General features: G+C 40.6%; 1 protein-coding gene across 2 annotated transcripts in view; it reads right to left on the bottom strand.

Moving 5' to 3' along the window:
- The window catches only part of MARCHF6 (membrane associated ring-CH-type finger 6), a 110,161-nt gene extending 96,265 nt beyond the window's left edge, over window positions 1-13,896 (bottom strand). Inside the window, exon 1 of one of the 2 annotated variants that reach the window (XM_012517980.4) lies at window positions 13,575-13,896. In XM_012517980.4, the coding sequence (XP_012373434.1) occupies window positions 13,575-13,593 (19 nt within the window). In that variant the 5' untranslated portion in view covers window positions 13,594-13,896. The remainder of the gene's footprint in view (window positions 1-13,574) is intronic. The other variant, XM_058306866.2, reaches the window with a different exon arrangement.
- Window positions 13,897-17,116: the final 3,220 nt, after the last annotated feature.

The following is a 17,116-nucleotide window of genomic DNA, read 5'->3' as shown; positions in this document are numbered from 1 at the left end:
TTGAATGTCTTCTATTTTTCACAATTTTATGTAAATGTTCTATATATCTTTCCTATCTACTATTGCAACTTTATAATAATTTCTCATTTTTTTTTTAAAGATTTATTTATTTATTTAATTTCCCCCCTCCCCTGGTTGTCTGTTCTTGGTGTCTATTTGCTGCGTCTTGTTTCTTTGTCCGCTTCTGTTGTCGTCAGCGGCACGGGAAGTGTGGGCGGCGCCATTCCTCGGCAGGCTGCACTTTCTTTTCACGCTGGGCGGCTTTCCTCACGGGCACACTCCTTGCGCGTGGGGCTCCCCCACGCGGGGGACACCCTTGCGTGGCACGGCACTCCTTGCACGCATCAGCACTGCGCATGGCCAGCTCCACACAGGTCAAGGAGGCCCGGGGTTTGAACCGCGGACCTCCCATGTGGTGGACAGACGCCCTAACCACTGGGCCAAAGTCCGTTTCCCTAATTTCTCATTTGTAATAGTGACTGCATCCCATAGTAAAACACATGAAATTAAAATATAAGGGTAAAAATTAGGTAGGATAGCAGCTGATTAATAGTTTTACTACTAATGAAGATATTTCCCCATATTTTTTTTTACCAAGTTCTATTTCTCTGTGAATTATATGATTAATTCCTTTGCCCCCTTACCAACTGGAATCTTAACACAAAATTAAGGGCACCATACCCTTTATACTTTTCTTTACATTTTAAGTTACTCTATTATAGCTTTAAAATTCTTCAAACTTCCCCTGTTTAGATTACTGTGTGTTTTATGTCTCCTGACTGCACCCAGACTGCAAAGAAAATAGAAGGCATTAAGAAAAACCAAGTGGAAACTTTAAACTATAAAATACAGTGGGTGTGAGCTCACTCCTGGGCTCAAGTGCAGCACAAAATGGTTTTATCAAGGAAAACCACTTGTTCCATTCTTTTGAGTTGCCAGCAATTTTTAAGGTTATTTATTCAGTATTTTTTTACACTATGGTACATATAAGCAACTTTAAGAAGTGATAAATTGGGAAGCGGACTTGGCCCAAAGGATAGGGCGTCCGCCTACCACATGGGAGGTCCCCGGTTCAAACCCCGGGTCTCCTTGACCCGTGTGGAGCTGGCCCATGCGCAGTGCTGATGCGCACAAGGAGTGCTGTGCCACGCAGGGTTGTCCCCCGCGTAGGGGAGCCCCACGTGCAAGGAGTGCGCCCCCCTGTAAGGAGAGCCGCCCAGCGCAAAAAAAAAGTGCAGCCTGCCCAGGAATGGCGCCACACACACACAGAGAGCTGACACAGCAAGATGACACAACAAAAAGAAACACAGATTCCCGGTGCCACTGATAAGGATAGAAGCAGTCACAGAGGAACACACATTGAATGGACAGAGAGCAGACAACTGGGGGGAGAAGGGGAGAGAAATAGAAAATAAATCTTTTTTACAAAAGGGTGATAAATTTATAGTAGCTAGTTCTCACATGCATATACAGTTTTCCATTTTATGCTCTATGATCTGGGAGGAGGGAATGCTTTTTGAATTGTATAAGATTTAGGTCTCCTGTTAACATTGCTTATTTTTTTTCCTCTTGATTTAAAGAAAAAAGTTTTCTTGAAAGCTATTGATTTTTTTTTTAAAGATTTACTTTATTTATTCCTCCCCGCACCCTCATTGTTTGCATTTACTGTGTCTGCTTGTTGTGTGCTGGTCTTCTTTTTAGGAGACACAGAAACCAAACTCAGGACTCTGATATGGGAGGAAGGTGCCTAATGGCTTAAGCCACCTCCACTCACTAGAACTATTGAATATCGCAGTCTATATATATTGTATTGGATGGCTTCTGTTGTCAACCTGGTCTCCTACGTTACCAATGTCTCCTCTCCAAATCTTTGCTTTCTTTGCACAATGTCTTTGGTTGTAAGTCATAAGCCTCAGGGAAATAAAATTCCAGTGATTTGAAAGAAATGTGGTGTTGGTGCTTTCCTAATAAAAAGATAATCTGGCTCAAAAAAAAAGTTTCCTTTCATAAAACACCTTTTGTACTACAAAAAAAAGAATGACAATCTACAGTTATTCAGACTTAAGTATTTGACAGACATTTTCTCAAAAATGAAGTGAGCCTAACATATCAAGGAAAATGACAGTATTTGCTGCCTGCGATAAAATTTGAACTTCCACCCCCTCAATCTAGAACAAAATAGGCATCACCATCTCAAAAATCCTCAAGGTTGAGGAATGAACAAACATAATGAAGGAACAAAACCTTGGACAAAGTAAACTTGTTAATATGATAGAAATGGAAAAACATGTAACAATGATATAAAGACAGTGGTTACCAGAGGTTCTGAGGGGAAGAGGAGGGAATAATAGGTGGGACATAAGGCATCGTTAGGGCATTGGAATTAAATGTAAACCACAATGCAAACTATAGACCTTAGCAGCAATGCTTCAATATTTACTCATCAATTTTAACAAATATAAGATGTTATTAACAGGGGAAGAGGTGGGGGGTGGAGTATATGGGAATCTCTTAAACTTTCAATGTAACGTTTCTGTAATCTAAACCCTCTTTAAAAATAGATTATATGAAAAAACTTCAAACTTTCAAATATTGGGATTTTAGAAAATCTGAACCACCATGAGCACAACTTCCCCAATACCTAAAGATTTTTCAAGTCGACAGTGGTGGCGATATTAATGAAGGTGAGCTTTTATGTTGTATAATGAAATGTTAAACATTTGGTAGATCTGTATAGCTCAATGATCAAAAATATACAAAATGGTCAATGCAAAGACCAAAAGATTTTTTAAAAAGTAAGTTTACTAAGGTATTACTAGCATACATTAACTACACATATTTACTGATGAAACCATTCACCACAATCAAGATAATGAACACCACCAAAAGATTCCTCAAGCCTCTTTCATACAATATTCATTCCCACCAGCATTAGATGAGAATTCCATTTGTTCTACACCCTCTCCTCAACATTCAGTTTGTATCATTTTAGCCTAGAATTCTAATAGGTAATAAGTGTACGATTCTAATTTCAATTTAACAGCTTTACACAGACAATTTATATGAAGTTCAACAGTTTGAAGTACACAATTCAATAATTTTTATTGTATTTACAGAATTGGGCAACCATCACCATGATGTAATTTTACATTATCATCCTCATTGTAAAAACAAACCTGTACATACCTATTAGCAGTCACTCCTAGTCTCTCTCCCTTCCCAATACCCAGGCATCCACAAATATACTCTCTGTATCTGCCTAATCTGGTCATTTCATATAAATGAGGTCAAACAACATGTGGTCTTTCGTGACTAGCTTCTTTCACTTGTTTTTTTGAGCATATATCAGTACTTCATTTCTTTTACTGCTGAATAATACACTGTATGGATATTTTTTCATTTATCCATTCAGAAGTTGAAGGACATTTGGGCTGCTTTTACTATTCGGCTATTATGAATAAAGCTGTTATGAATATTCATGTAAAGGTTTTTGTGTGAACAGGTTTTCAGTTCTCTTGGATAGATACCTAGGAGTGGAATTGCTGGATCAAATGGTAACTATGTTTAACTATCTGAGGAACTGTCAAAATCATGTGCACCTATTTACACTGATGAACCAGCAACAAATGAGGATTGTACTTTCTACCCATCCTTGCCAATACCTACTATCTTTCTTTTTGAGTCTAGCCATCCTAGTGGGTTTGAAATGGTTATCACTAGGTAGCGAACTGCACTTACCTAGTGACTAAATGACTAATGATGCTGATAATCTTTTCATGTACGTATTAGCCAAATGCATATATTCTTTGGTGAAGGGTGTGTTCAAACATTTGGCTCACTTTAAAAACTGGGTTTTGGTTTTTTAATTTTTCTTTATTTTTAAAGAAGCCCTAGATTACATAAATGTTACATAAAAAACATAATGGATTCCCATATTCCCCACTCCCTCTCCCTCCCACACTTTCCCCCATTAAGGACATCCTCCCTTAGTGTGGGACATTTGTTACAATTGATGAGCCCATATTGAAGTATTGCTACTAACCATGGACTACAGGTTATATTACAGTTTACACTTTGTAAAAACTGAGTTTTCTTGAGTTTTTTTATAAAATACAAGTCTTTAATTGGATGTTTTGCATTTTCTCCCAGTCCATGGCCTATCTTTTCGTGCTCTTTTTTTTTTAAAGATGTATTTATTTCTCTCCCCTCCCCCCCCACCCCACCCCCGCCCCACCCCCGCCCCGGTTGTCTGTTCTCTGTGTCTATTTGCCGCATCTTCTTCTTTGTCTGCTTCCCTTGTTGTCAGCAGCACAGGAATCTGTGGTTTTTTTGTTGTGTCATCTTGTTGTGTCAGCTCTCCGTGTAGGCAGGCTGCACTTTCTTTCCCACTGGGCGGCTCTCCTTACAGGACGAACTCCTTGCACGTGGGGCTCCCCTACGCGGGGGACACCCAAGTGGCACGGCACTCCTTGCGCACATCAACACTGTACATGGGCCAGCTCCACACGGGTCAAGGAGGCCTGGGGTTTGAACCGTGGACCTCCCATGTGGTAGACGGACGCCCTAACCACTGGGTCAAGTCTGCTCCCCGTCTTTTCGTTCTCTTAATAGTATCTTCCAAAGAGAAGAAGTTCTCAATTTCGACATCATCTAATTCATGAATTTTATTCTTCTATGGATCACATTTTCAGTTGTCATATGTAAGATATTTTGGCCTAACCATGATCACAAAGATTTTCTCCTATATTTTCATCTGAAAGTGTCATAGTTTCAGGTTTTCCATTCAGATCCATCATCTTTTTTAAGTTAATTTTGGTGTATGACACAAGGTATGGCTGGAAGTTTTTGGTTTTTTTTTCTTTTACCTGTGGCTATCCAATTATTCCAGCATGGTTTGTTGAAAAGACTACTGTTTCATAATGAAAAACTTGGCTGGTCTTTTCCCCCAGTTTCTGTGGAATTTCCTGTAATAGGAGTATATTTTACTCATGGTAGTTCACACACTAACCAGATGCCAGTCACACCTGTAGTCCTTTAGGACAGGGGCTTTGCCATACCAAAAGACCAATCGTGATTAGGTGGTTGGGGCTTTGAGCACTGTTATTTCAGCTGGACTTCCCAGACCTCTGAGAGGGAAGTGGGGGCTTCAGATTGAGTTCAACCACATTGGCACCAAGTCCACCAAACATGCCTACATAGTGAAACCCCATAAAAACGTGAGACACTTGAAGTTCAGGTGAGCTTCCATGATTGATAATGGCATCACTATTCCTTGCTCTGACCCCACCTAGAGAAAACAGGGTAGCTTGCCTTTGAGAACCTCCCAGACCCCACCCCATGTGTCCCTTTTCTTCACTTATTTTTATCTTTTACTACAATAAATAATATAATCGGGGGAGGGGATATGGCTCAAGCAATTGAGTGCCTGCTTCCCACATGGGAGGTCACAGGTTCGGTTTTGATGCCTCCAAAAAACAACAACAAACAAACAAATTAAAAAGCTAACTCAGGGGAGCCGATGTGGCTCAGTGGTTGAGTGCATGGCTTCCCACATACGAGCACCCAAGGTAAATACCTGGCCCTGACACCTAAAAAAAAACAAACACTATAATCTTAAGTATAGCCACTTTAAGTGTGTCATTCTAACAAATTATTGAACCCAAGGAGATGGTGGCAACCCCTAAATCTGTGGGTGGCCTGGGTCCCTGAAGTTAATTAAAACTGGAGCAATCTTGTAGAAGACTGCCCTTAACCTGTGAGTCTGGCCTAACCCCAGATAGTCAGAATTGAAATGGAGTTCCTGCAGTATTTACAGCTGGTGTCAGATGTTAAGATTAATTGAGGTTGATGGAAATTTTTGCAACTTTTATATTTCTCTAATGAGTTGCCTTTGCACCTTTGTCAAAACTCAGCTATCCATATTTGAGTCTATCTATTTCTGCAACTCCATCCTGTACCATAAGATTAATGTTAAGTTTATTTAACTTTTTAAAAATTGACATAGTTTTTATATACCACAGAAATTTAAAAACTACTACTTATCAAGTTTGATATATCAAAGAATATCCCCAATTACCTGAAAAAAACTACTAAAATATTCCCTCCTTTTCAAATTATAGATCTGTGTGAAGCCAAATCTTTATATACTTGAACAAAAACATATGGCAATAGATTGCTTGCAGGGGCAGAGATGAGAATCCAACTGTTTTCTCATAATCTAGACATTAAAAAGATTGGTAAAAACTTAAAACAATGTGACTTCTCTCACTCAAGTTTTTTTCTTTGGAAAATAGTTATTTACCACAGTTATTTGTTAACATGTATTGGGTGTATTTTTAACATTTTAAATAATTCTTTCATTACTAATACAGTAAATAGCAATATATATTGCCCACATAAACAAAAACCTTTTGGGTCTCAAGTTTTTTTAAGAACCACTGTCTGCCTTCAAATTACTCCATTCAATGGCAGTGCCTCTAGGCACTCTGCAAATCAAAGTTAAAGAGGGAAGCCGATTTGGATCATTGGATCAATGGATAGCGCATCCGCCTACCATATGGGAGGTCCAGGGTTCAAACCCAGGGCCTCCTGGCCCATGTGGTGAGCTGGCCCACACACAGTGCTGATGTGCACAAGGAGTGCCCTGTCAAGCAGGGGTGTCTCCCGGAAGGCGAACCCCACGCGCAAGGAGTGTGCCCTGTAAGGAGAACCGCCCTGTGCAAAAAAATTGCAGCCTGCCCAGGAGTGGTGCCACAGGCACGGAGAGCTGACACAGCCAGATGATGCAACAAAAAGAGACACAGATTTCCAGTGCCACTGACAAGAATCCAAGCGGACACAAAAGAACACACACTGCAAATGGACACAAAAAGCAGACATCGGGGCCTGGGCAGGAAGGGGAGAGAAATAAATAAATCTTTAAAAAAAAAGAAAGAAAGTTATAGAGGAAACTTGTTGGCACAGTTCCTTAGAGAGATAGTAGGTGTTATATATTTGTTGAATGGAGAAGCAATGAAGACACAAAATCTCCAAATCTTTGCTATATCTCAAATGTACTTTAATAAAACTGCCTGCTGAAAGAGGTACATTTTATTGTGTGTAAATTATATCTTATTACCCATATCCTGTCTTTAAGGAAAAATCAATTGAGAATGAGGGAGAGGGTAGAAAAGTAAAAAGGATAGTATATACAAGTTCTAAGGAAGAAACGCACAGAGAATGCTTCAGTACCTTCCAAGACATCAAGGCATCAACAATTCATATCCACCAATGATGGGTCCTTGACACTTAGGACTATACTTTGCAGCCTGTGTGCTTCAAATTTCAACTTGGTCTAGAGCTGCAGGGTGCCTAAGAGTTACCTCTTGAGAGCCTTCAAGTTGTTCAAATATGGCTATTCTCTAAGCCAATTCAGCATATGAATGCATTACCTTCCCCCCAGCGTGGGACATGACTCCCTGAAATGAGCCTCCCTGGTGCCAAGGGATTTCTACCAATCACCAGCTGGTGATGCAACTAGAAGAAGACCTTGAACCAAAGGGGTAAGTAAATGGTAAAGACAAATGAATTTATATGGCTAAGAGACTTCAAAATGAGTCAGGAGGTCATCAGAGGGGTCATGTTTACACACATCTCAGTAGGATCTCAGAGACAAAGTATATCAAATACCAGGTAGTGGTGCTCCTGAGTGCTATGGGGACACCCAGGTCCTACAGTCATTGGAGATGGCTCTGGAGTTCAGTGCCTTGCCAGTGGGTCCTACTTTGGAATCTGTGCTGAGTGTGGTGGTGATGGACTCAGATGTTACTTCTCTACACATGCCTCTTCTGTCACTTTTACTGAACCTGTGGTTGGCAATGGAGTTGGTGTATGCACAGGAGACTTTAATCTCTGGACTGTCCATGTTCCAGCTGGGCCCTGAGCCTCAGGTAAGTTGCAACACCTACTCTATAGTTCGTTGGACTTACCCAAGTCAGCTAACAAGGAGGTGAGGGTGGTCAACCACCACACCAAGGAAACAAGAGAGTCTAAAAATACAAGCAGGAGAATCCCACCTATCAGCCATGTGGGATCTAAGTGCCCTCTCAATTTAGAGGTGGAGTAGGCATTGCCATCCCAGGGTCCTCAGGATGAAAGAATATAATACTGATAGAATGAACTTACTGGTATTCTACTATAAAATTATTGTGACTCTAGCAATAGAAAAAGTTAATCATTGATGTGGAATCAGTAGCCACAGGGTTGATGAAGGCAGGAAGAGGGAAAAAGAGGTAAGATGTGGGGGTATTTTCAGGACTTGGAGTTGCCCTGAATTATACTGCAGAGACCAATGCAGGACATTATCTATCCTGCCATAACCCACTGAATGGACTGGGAGAGAGTGTAAACTACAACTTAAACTATAATCCATGCTGTGCAGCAGTGCTCCAAAATGTATTCATCAAATGCAATAAATGTACCACAAAAACAACGAAAAAACCTCATATCCAAAACTGATCATCTATTACTATTCATAGTTGATTAAACTACATTAGATCTTTTTTAACTCCTTCTCCCTACATAATCTCATTAATTACCTGATTGTTGATGAGGTATTCGTTCTACCCTAATCTGTTTCTTTCTTTCCATTCCCACTGCCTTAATTTAAATGTCTACAGTATCTTGCTTAGCCTACTGCTGTAGCATTCTGATATACAGTCAGATTTAGTTAGTTTCTTCCCCTGGGGTATTACCTCCTTTTCCATATTTAAGAACTCTTTGCATTTTGCTTGTATTATACTAAGAAATAAGTGATCTTTATAACCTTCAAGAGAGAAATAAAACCCACTAAATTTAGCATGATCTGGGAGAAATGGGAAGTAGGTGTCAAAAAGAGGTAGATACCCAGAGGTCAGCATAAGCATTCACAGCATTTCAGTCTAAGAAGTATTCCAGTTCAACAATATATAGCAGGCACCTTTTGGAATGAATACAAGCTATTCTTTTTACTCACGTTACCTTCCCCTACAACTGCCACACAGTTATTTAGACCTGATCCAAAAAAGGGCTAATTGGATTATAACTCCCAGAAATCTGGTTTTAGGATTCAATCAGGAAAGAGGTATATTCACCTAAGTAGCAAATGGCAAGACCACTTGTCTCCCCTCTGCTCAAAATTGTCCCATAGCTCCCTGACTTTCTAAAGTAAAAAGTCTTAACCCTCTCTACAACCTCCTCTAGCCCCATGACCTCATGGTCAACCCACTCCTACCCCAACTCACTAACTCCATTATAGCCTCACTGGTCTGGTTATTTCTGAACACCCAGGCATGCTCCCTGCAGAGAGACTTCACATTAGTTATTACCTCTGCCTGGAATGAGAAGTCCACAAACTTGCATATTTACCCACCTCTCCTCCTTTGTTCCTTCTCAGTGAGTCCTTCCTTTACTGCCATATTGAAAACTGGAATCCCTGTTCTCATATCCAGGCAATTCTTATTTCTTCCAATTTACTGTTCTCCATAGCACTTATAGCCTTCTGATCATGCCACATAATTTTATGTTTGTATTTTGTCTTCCCTTACTCTACTAAGCTAATAAGTAGAATGTGAGCTCTATGAAAGAAGTTTTTCCTATTTTGCTCCCTAAGCCAAGTGCATAAGATGGTACTTGGAATGCAGAAGGTGCTCAGCAAACATTTGTCAAATAAATGCCTGTACGCTCGACTACAAGCATCCCAAAGAAGTGAAAGTTAACCTGTAATAAGAAGAATGAAACAGGCAGGTCTGGAAACAGAGATGAAAGACAATGTGATTTTAGAAAAAGAATAACTAGCTATTTGCTTCCTAACAACTCATCCTTTTAACTTGTTCCTTCCAAATCTAAGTCACCTCAAGTTTTTGCCATAGTGGATACACCGTACAATTGCAATATATGGCAGTCTCATAACTTTTCAATTAATATGTTTACTAAAGCAAAAATAATTGCTTTAGTATTCCATAAAAAATTACTGGTAAGATTTTTATTATATTCTGTTAGTACAAGCAATAATTTAGCAAAATGAAAAAGAAAAAAATCAGCTTTATCACTGGGCTGAAATTAAAGCATTCTACTCTACTATGGCAAAATGTTTTAAATGATACTTTTAAGAGCTTCATACATCAATACTTGCTTACAACATCTATTCCAGCATTGCAGTGTTAAAAAAAAAAAAAAGTATATCCTCACACATAGGACAGATTTTTTTTTGCTGAAACTGAAAAAATCTTGGCATTGCAGTCAGGCTCCTAATCCATAAAAACTGAAAAAATCTTGGCATTGCAGTCAGGCTCCTAATCCATAAAAAGGGAAGGCTGCATATCAGAGGTCTCCTCCAGTTCACCAGTTTAAAGAATTGATGATGGATAGCAGTTTATGTAACACTGTGCATTCATACAAACTACATACAAACAATAGGGTGATTCATCCCTCATGTTCTGAGAATAGAGTATAAACCTGTTAATTTATAAAAATAAAATTTAATACACTGAACATTTTAGAGGCTTTTAAATTCTAGCAAACATTTAATATGAAAGGCCAAAATCCATCTGGCAAATAACCAATTTTCTAATAGAAATCAGTATTCTCTACTACAAATACAAAACATTCTTGGCATCAGAAAATGGTACCATCAGAGAGAAACATCATGCTACTTTTAAAAAGGAGGGAAGAGTTAATTAACACTCTATTTGCATAGTTGGTGTTTTAGTAACATTCTTAATATCACTGCTCAGAATATTCAAATATTAACTTATCTTTTTAAGAGAAAACAAGTAGGGGAGTGATGTGGCTCAAGCAGTTGAGCACCTGCTTCCCACACGGGAGGTCCTGGGTTCCCTACCCAGTTTCTCCTAAAATCAAAAGCAAAACAAAAAATTATGGGGAGCTAAGTGGCTCAGAGTGGCTCAATGGCTGAGGGCCGGCTCCCTCATACAAGGACCGGGGTTCAATTCCTGGCCCCAATACCTCAAAAACAAACCAAAAAATAAGTAAACCACAACATTAGTGTTTTTAAACACTGGGTAATATGATCACCAGTTGCTTTTAAAAATTTAATAGTCTTTTTATTTTGCATTTTTTTTCCAGATCCCCTACATAAAATTGTTTATTTTGTAAACAGATAAAAACCCAAATTGCATTTTTAAATTTAGGAAATAATCTACAATATCTGATTTAACAAACAGAACAGTTATCTCCAGTCTTTTGGCATCTTCACTTTATCATTTTCATTAAGAAATCCTCTAGAGTCCTCCCTTTCCTTCCAATATTTTCCAAATTAATTTTGAAAATTTCAGGAGATTTTCAATTTGGAATTTTGCAAATATAGGGATAAGAAGTATTGAAATTCATTTTCTTTTCACAATAGTTACATAAAATAAACACAAAATTAGCTAATGTAAATTAAAGTGCCAAGAATAAGTTATCCTACACTGAACATTGAAAAGGCACTTATAATATTACGTAATTTAAATATGGAGTCTTACTACCTCCGTTTGAATGCTGCCTCTGCCATGTCCTACCTGTGTGACTGTGGGCAAGTTATGTAATCATACTAACCCAAACTAGTTTCCTCATCTTTAAAATGGAGATACTGCCTTCCTAAAAATGTTAAGAGAATTAAATGAGATTCGTATAAAGCATTTAGTAAAATACCCACCACAAATTAAGTCCTGAGCAAATATCAGTTATTTTAATAGGGAATAATGTTCAATTGGTAAATATTTATTTCATACCTTGATTATAATTTTACAAAGGAAAAAAGTTTACACACTAGAAGTGCACTGAAAATACACTTCAAGATTCTGCAATTTCTGAAATACCATTATCTTACCACAAATGCATACAAGTACTGTACTAAGCATCCAAGATAAAAATGGGAATTTACTATAATATGCTACTATATCTCAAGTAACAAATTATGTATGTCTCATTAGATTTGTTCATCAAAATTCCAATCCAAAAGAATGTGAAACCTAGGTAGAAGGACCTACCTTCAAGAACCACCTGTCGAAAAGACTGAGTTCTTCAGTTTTATTTTACCGTTTTTCCAAAGAAATCTCCTGTGACAAGTGGCTTCACTCACTACATATAATAAACACAACTGTGGCACAACGAAAGGAAAATTCTATTTGCCATCAGAATACCTAGATTCAAATCTGAGTTTTATTTAGCTGTGAAAGGCTTGAACAATGTATTAAAATAACCTGTCTATATTTCTACATCTATAAAGATAAAAGGTATTAAGGTCAAATGTGAATGTGAGCATGCCACACGAAAATACCATTACAACTGAAAATTTTTATTATCTAAGGAAAAACTTACTTAGAAAATAAAAAATCAAGTTATCAACTCATTATTTGTGTAGATAACATGAAACTATCCCTCATGATTGGGACAGAGCTCAGAGATTCCATTTCATTTAAAATCTCCAAAATCACAGCCCATAAGGTTGAAACATCCTAATCGTATTCCCACATAAATACACTCAAGGTACTTAAAAATATAGCTGCACTGATAACCCCAATATCATGAAGCAGAAGAGTAGTTAATATCACTGAACTGTATATATGAGATAAAAAATGAGAAATTCCGTTACATATTAGAATATTTTTAATGGAAGGTAGTATGATTTAGTAATTTTCTCTGTTGACTTACTCAATTATCTGAGATTCTAAAAAGATAAAACTGCTTTAAAATAGCCTATTACTTTCAGTAATTAAGCAAATGCATTTCAATACTCTTAAGGTGTAAAGCTTTAAATCTGACTATTCAGCTGATAAAGGTCATTTCTTCCCGAAACAGCGATATCCAAAAGACACGCACTCTCAAAACAAAACAAAACCCCGCTTAACAACGTCAGGGATGAAAAAGAAAATAAACTAGACCAAACAAAAGAAATCTAAGGAACTCCGAAAGAGCCTCCTTCTAACAATCTCTTTGGGCCTTTCCCCTTCCCCTTTAGTAAACAAATTCTCCAGGGCCAGGCCAGCAAAGGGCAAGGTTTTTAAACACGGGTCCGTCAGCTCCACTCGGCCGTCACCTGGCGGGGTATTTTTTCGCCAAGTTTCAAAGTCAACAAAGAAGTTTCGTCGTGAGAGGACAGGGCCTCTGCAGCCTCGGGCAAAACGCCGTAAAGACAGACAAAAAGGGACAGACACCACGCGAGGGGGAACCCCCACACTCCAGCAGCATCGAAGGCGCCCCCTCCCCTCCTCAAGGGTCGGGCGAGACGGGGGCGGGAGACCACCGGTCAGCGCGGGTTCCCGGAAAGCGCCCACGGCCCCGGCCCGGGCCGCACGCCCTCCGCCCACGCGAGCGGGCAACTGCGGGGGGCTCGGCGGGGGTCCCCTTTCCCCGCCCGCCCGCGCGACCTCCGCGCCGGAGCGCGGGCAAACGGCCCCGGTCCCGCCGCTGTCACCGCGCGCCCCGGCCCGCAGGGAAGAGCCTCCGCCGCGCCGGGTACCCTCCTCCCCGCCTCGAGCGGCGCGGACCGGCCCGGCCGGGCCCGAACCCGGCGGCCGTGCAAGGGCGCGGACGCCGAGGCGACGCCGATTTACCTTCCTCGGCGGTGTCCATCTTGTCTGGGGGAGGGCGGCGGTGACGCAGCCGCGAGACGCCCGCGGCCGAGGCCCGAGCCTTCGGGCGAGGGCGGGGAAGAAGGGAGGGGGAGGAGGGGAGGAGGGAGAGGGAGTCGGGCCCGGGCAGGTGTGTGTGCTCAGGTGCGAGAAAGGGAACGCGAGGAAGACAGGAAGGAGAGGGGGAGAGGGAGAGAGGCTAAGAGAAAGCGAGCGAGACGGGGAGGGGGAGGGGCCGGGAGCGCGGAGGGGCGAGGCCTGGGCGGCCCACGGAGGCGGAAGGGGCGGGAAAATCCAACGATCTGGCTCGTCACTTCCGGTCGCGGGGCGCATGCTCAGTAGGTGGTGGATGCGGGGGTGTTTGTGGTTCCGTGGGGCGGGGTGTAATGAATCTTGATGGGTGTAAAGCTCTCCGTCCTCGTCCGAAAGGCTTTCCAGGAGACCGGGGTTGAAGTTTAAACCGAAGCTGAACTTGGGTTGTGCGGTATGGAGGTGACCCAGACGGCCCTGAGCCCAAGAACGATTGCCTGAGGAGCTCGGCCAGGCCGAAGTGCAAGACAAAGGCCGCGCCTATAGGGTACTTAAAAATTGCCTGAGGTGCTGGTGTAAATTCCAGTTCTGCGGCCCCCTGAACACAGTGCGCCCGGGAATCTGCGTTGTTCTTCGGCACCTTGTGGTTTCTACACACGTTTTGAGAAAGTACTAAAACGTCAATGAAAAACGAGACAAGTACTAGCTTTTACCAATCTCCTTCCAAGGGAGACTTCTGCATTTGGTTGAACGACTACTTCCTTAAAACCACTTAGGCTAGAGGTTGAAACACAATCCGTCTCTGCGGGAAATGGGTTCAGATGGGGCCAGGGCTTAATTTACTGAGTTACACTCGTCTAGCCAGAGCTAAATTGCTTCAGGCTGTTGAAAAGCGAAGCTCTCCTCCCATCACTTCTCCACCCTTTTTCATATAGTCCTTGGCCTTTTCTCTAAGTAAATGTTGAGGAAATATTTCAAGAATATAAATTAAAATTGCTTGAGTAGAAGCAAAGATGTCTCTTAAACTTGAAAAACAAAAAACACTGCAGTATGCAGACGACAGCAGAAATAGATTGAAGCATGCTAGCAACCTCTTCATGTATGTGAGTGGAGGAATAGGAAAGACCCCTTCTAATCTTCATCGATCAGAATAAGACAGAATAAAAATAGTGAAATGGAGTCCTTCAAAAAGAGAGCAGTCCATGAAGACTAATATCAGTCTTGTTCCGAAGAGCAAGATCAAAACAGGAAAGACACAGTAATGGAGACTCAATGGTTTCAAGGGCTGTCCAGGCACCTTGAAAATTGAGCAGATAACTGTACTTTAAATGTCTTTATACTATCTCCCAAGAAACTAGGTTTAAAGAAGGTTCATTCCTTACCTCCCACTGCACTCCAAAAAGAGCTCAATACTCCTGGTAAGGCCTGTGGAAGAGCACTTCTCACCAGCCCAGGCCAGGGCCACGGTTCACTACCACCAGACCCTGTCTTGGATGTTGCATAGCATAAGGGAGAAGGATTCTCAGAGAAACACTCGAGATCTGCTCAGATAAGTACTATATTTTTTGTGGATAGGTATGTGGACGGCTAGGCAGCAGAGCCAGGTTATGATTTGGAGGGATGCCTGCATATGTGGGGGAGGGACACGGACACCCTCCTTTTGTTTTTAGGTGCCTTCTCTTATGATCCCTAGAGGAAAGTTAACCCTTTAACCAATCTTCCCTTCTGAAATTGCCCCAAATATTTTTGATTCAGCCTTTGAGGGTTAAGTATATAGCCTTTTGTTGAGTCAACTCAATTTTGACTGGTCCCTCCTATGTACCAGGCAGTGGTCTTCAACAAATACGCTTTGAGATTGCTAAATAACTAGGCCTCTCTCGATTGCCATTGACAGGAACCCAACTAAATTGTTAGGCAAAAAAGGGAAACTGATAACATAGATATAAATAAACTGGTGGAAGGTAGGAGCCCATTGAACCTCAGATACCCATGGCCCCTGAACTAGTCAGCCAAAGGGGTGCTGATGCAAAATACCAGAAACTGGTTGGTTTTTTGAAAAAGGTATTTATTAGGGGTAGGAGCTTACAGATACCAGGCCATAAAGCATAACTTACTTCCCGCCAAAGTCTATTTTCATGTGTTGGAGCAAGATGTTTGTGAGGGTTCAGGCTTCCTGGATTCCTCTGGGCTCAGCTCCTCTGTTTTCTCCGCAAGATCAGCTGTAGGCTATCAGGCAAAAGGTTCTGTCTCTCCTTGGGGCTCCAGCTTCAGCATCAAACTCCAACATCAAAAACCCTTAATACTGTCCTTTGCCATGCCTTTTCTCTGGCCCTACTGGCACAAGAGGTTTACATAATTACTTAATCAAGTGAACCTATGAATCCAGTATAATCTAGTATGCCCAGAAGAAAAGATCAGTTTAAAAACATAATCCATTATTTCTTTTCTTTTTGGAATTCATCAGTAATATCAAACTGCTACAACAATGTTGTGTAATTCTTTTAATGTGCTGTTGGGTTTGGTTTTCTTATTTTTTGCTGAGGATTTTGTATCTATGCTAATAAGGGATATTAGTCTGTAATTGTCTTTTCTTGTGGTATCTTTATCTGGGTTTGGTATGAGGGTGAGTTTGGCCTCATAGAATGACTTAAGGAGTGTTCATTCCTCTTCTAATTTTTGGAAGCGTTTGAGCAGGATTGTTATTACTTCTTTTAGAATGTTAGGTAAAATTCTCCTGTGAAGCCATCTGGTCCTACGCTTTTTTGTTGGGAGACTTTTGATTACTGACTCAATCTCTTTACTAGTTATTGGTTTGTGGAAATCTTCTATTTCTTCTTGAGTCAGTGTAGGTAATTTATGTGTTTCTAGGAGTTTGTCCATTGCATCTAGGTTATCTAATTTTTTGCCATATAGTTGTTAATAGTAATTTTTTCTTTTTCTTTTTTAGGTACCAGGGGACAGGAATTGAACCCAGGATCTCACATGTAAGAAGCTGGTGCTCAAACTCTGAGCCACCAGCCTCCCCTCATAGTATATTCTTATAGTCCTTTTTATTTTAGCAGGGTTGGTAGTAATGTCCCCCTTTCATATCTGATTTAGTTATTTGTGTCCTTTACAGATCTTATCAAAGAGCCATCTTTTGGTTTTGTTGATTCTCTCTATTGATTTATAATTCTCTATTTCATTTATCCCCACTCTAATCTTTGTTATTTCCTTCCTCCTGCTCAATGTGGGTTTAGTTTGCTCTTTTTTCCAGAACCTCCAGTATTGAGGTTATTGTCTATTTTAGTTTTCTGTTTTTAAAAACCATTTCTTCTTTATTAGAGAATTTGTGGGTTTATAAAACAATCATGCTTGAAATACAGGATTCCCATACACCACCCCACCAATACCTTGCATTGGTGTGGAACATTTGCTACAATGGATGATAGCAAATTTTTGTAATTAAACGATTAAATAAAGTCCATGGTTTAATTTAAGGTTCACTGTGTCGT

This window comes from Dasypus novemcinctus, chromosome 2 (genome assembly GCF_030445035.2).
Source record: "Dasypus novemcinctus isolate mDasNov1 chromosome 2, mDasNov1.1.hap2, whole genome shotgun sequence".
Taxonomy (NCBI): Eukaryota; Metazoa; Chordata; class Mammalia; order Cingulata; family Dasypodidae; genus Dasypus; species Dasypus novemcinctus.
This window is presented reverse-complemented; position numbering and strand designations above follow the sequence as displayed.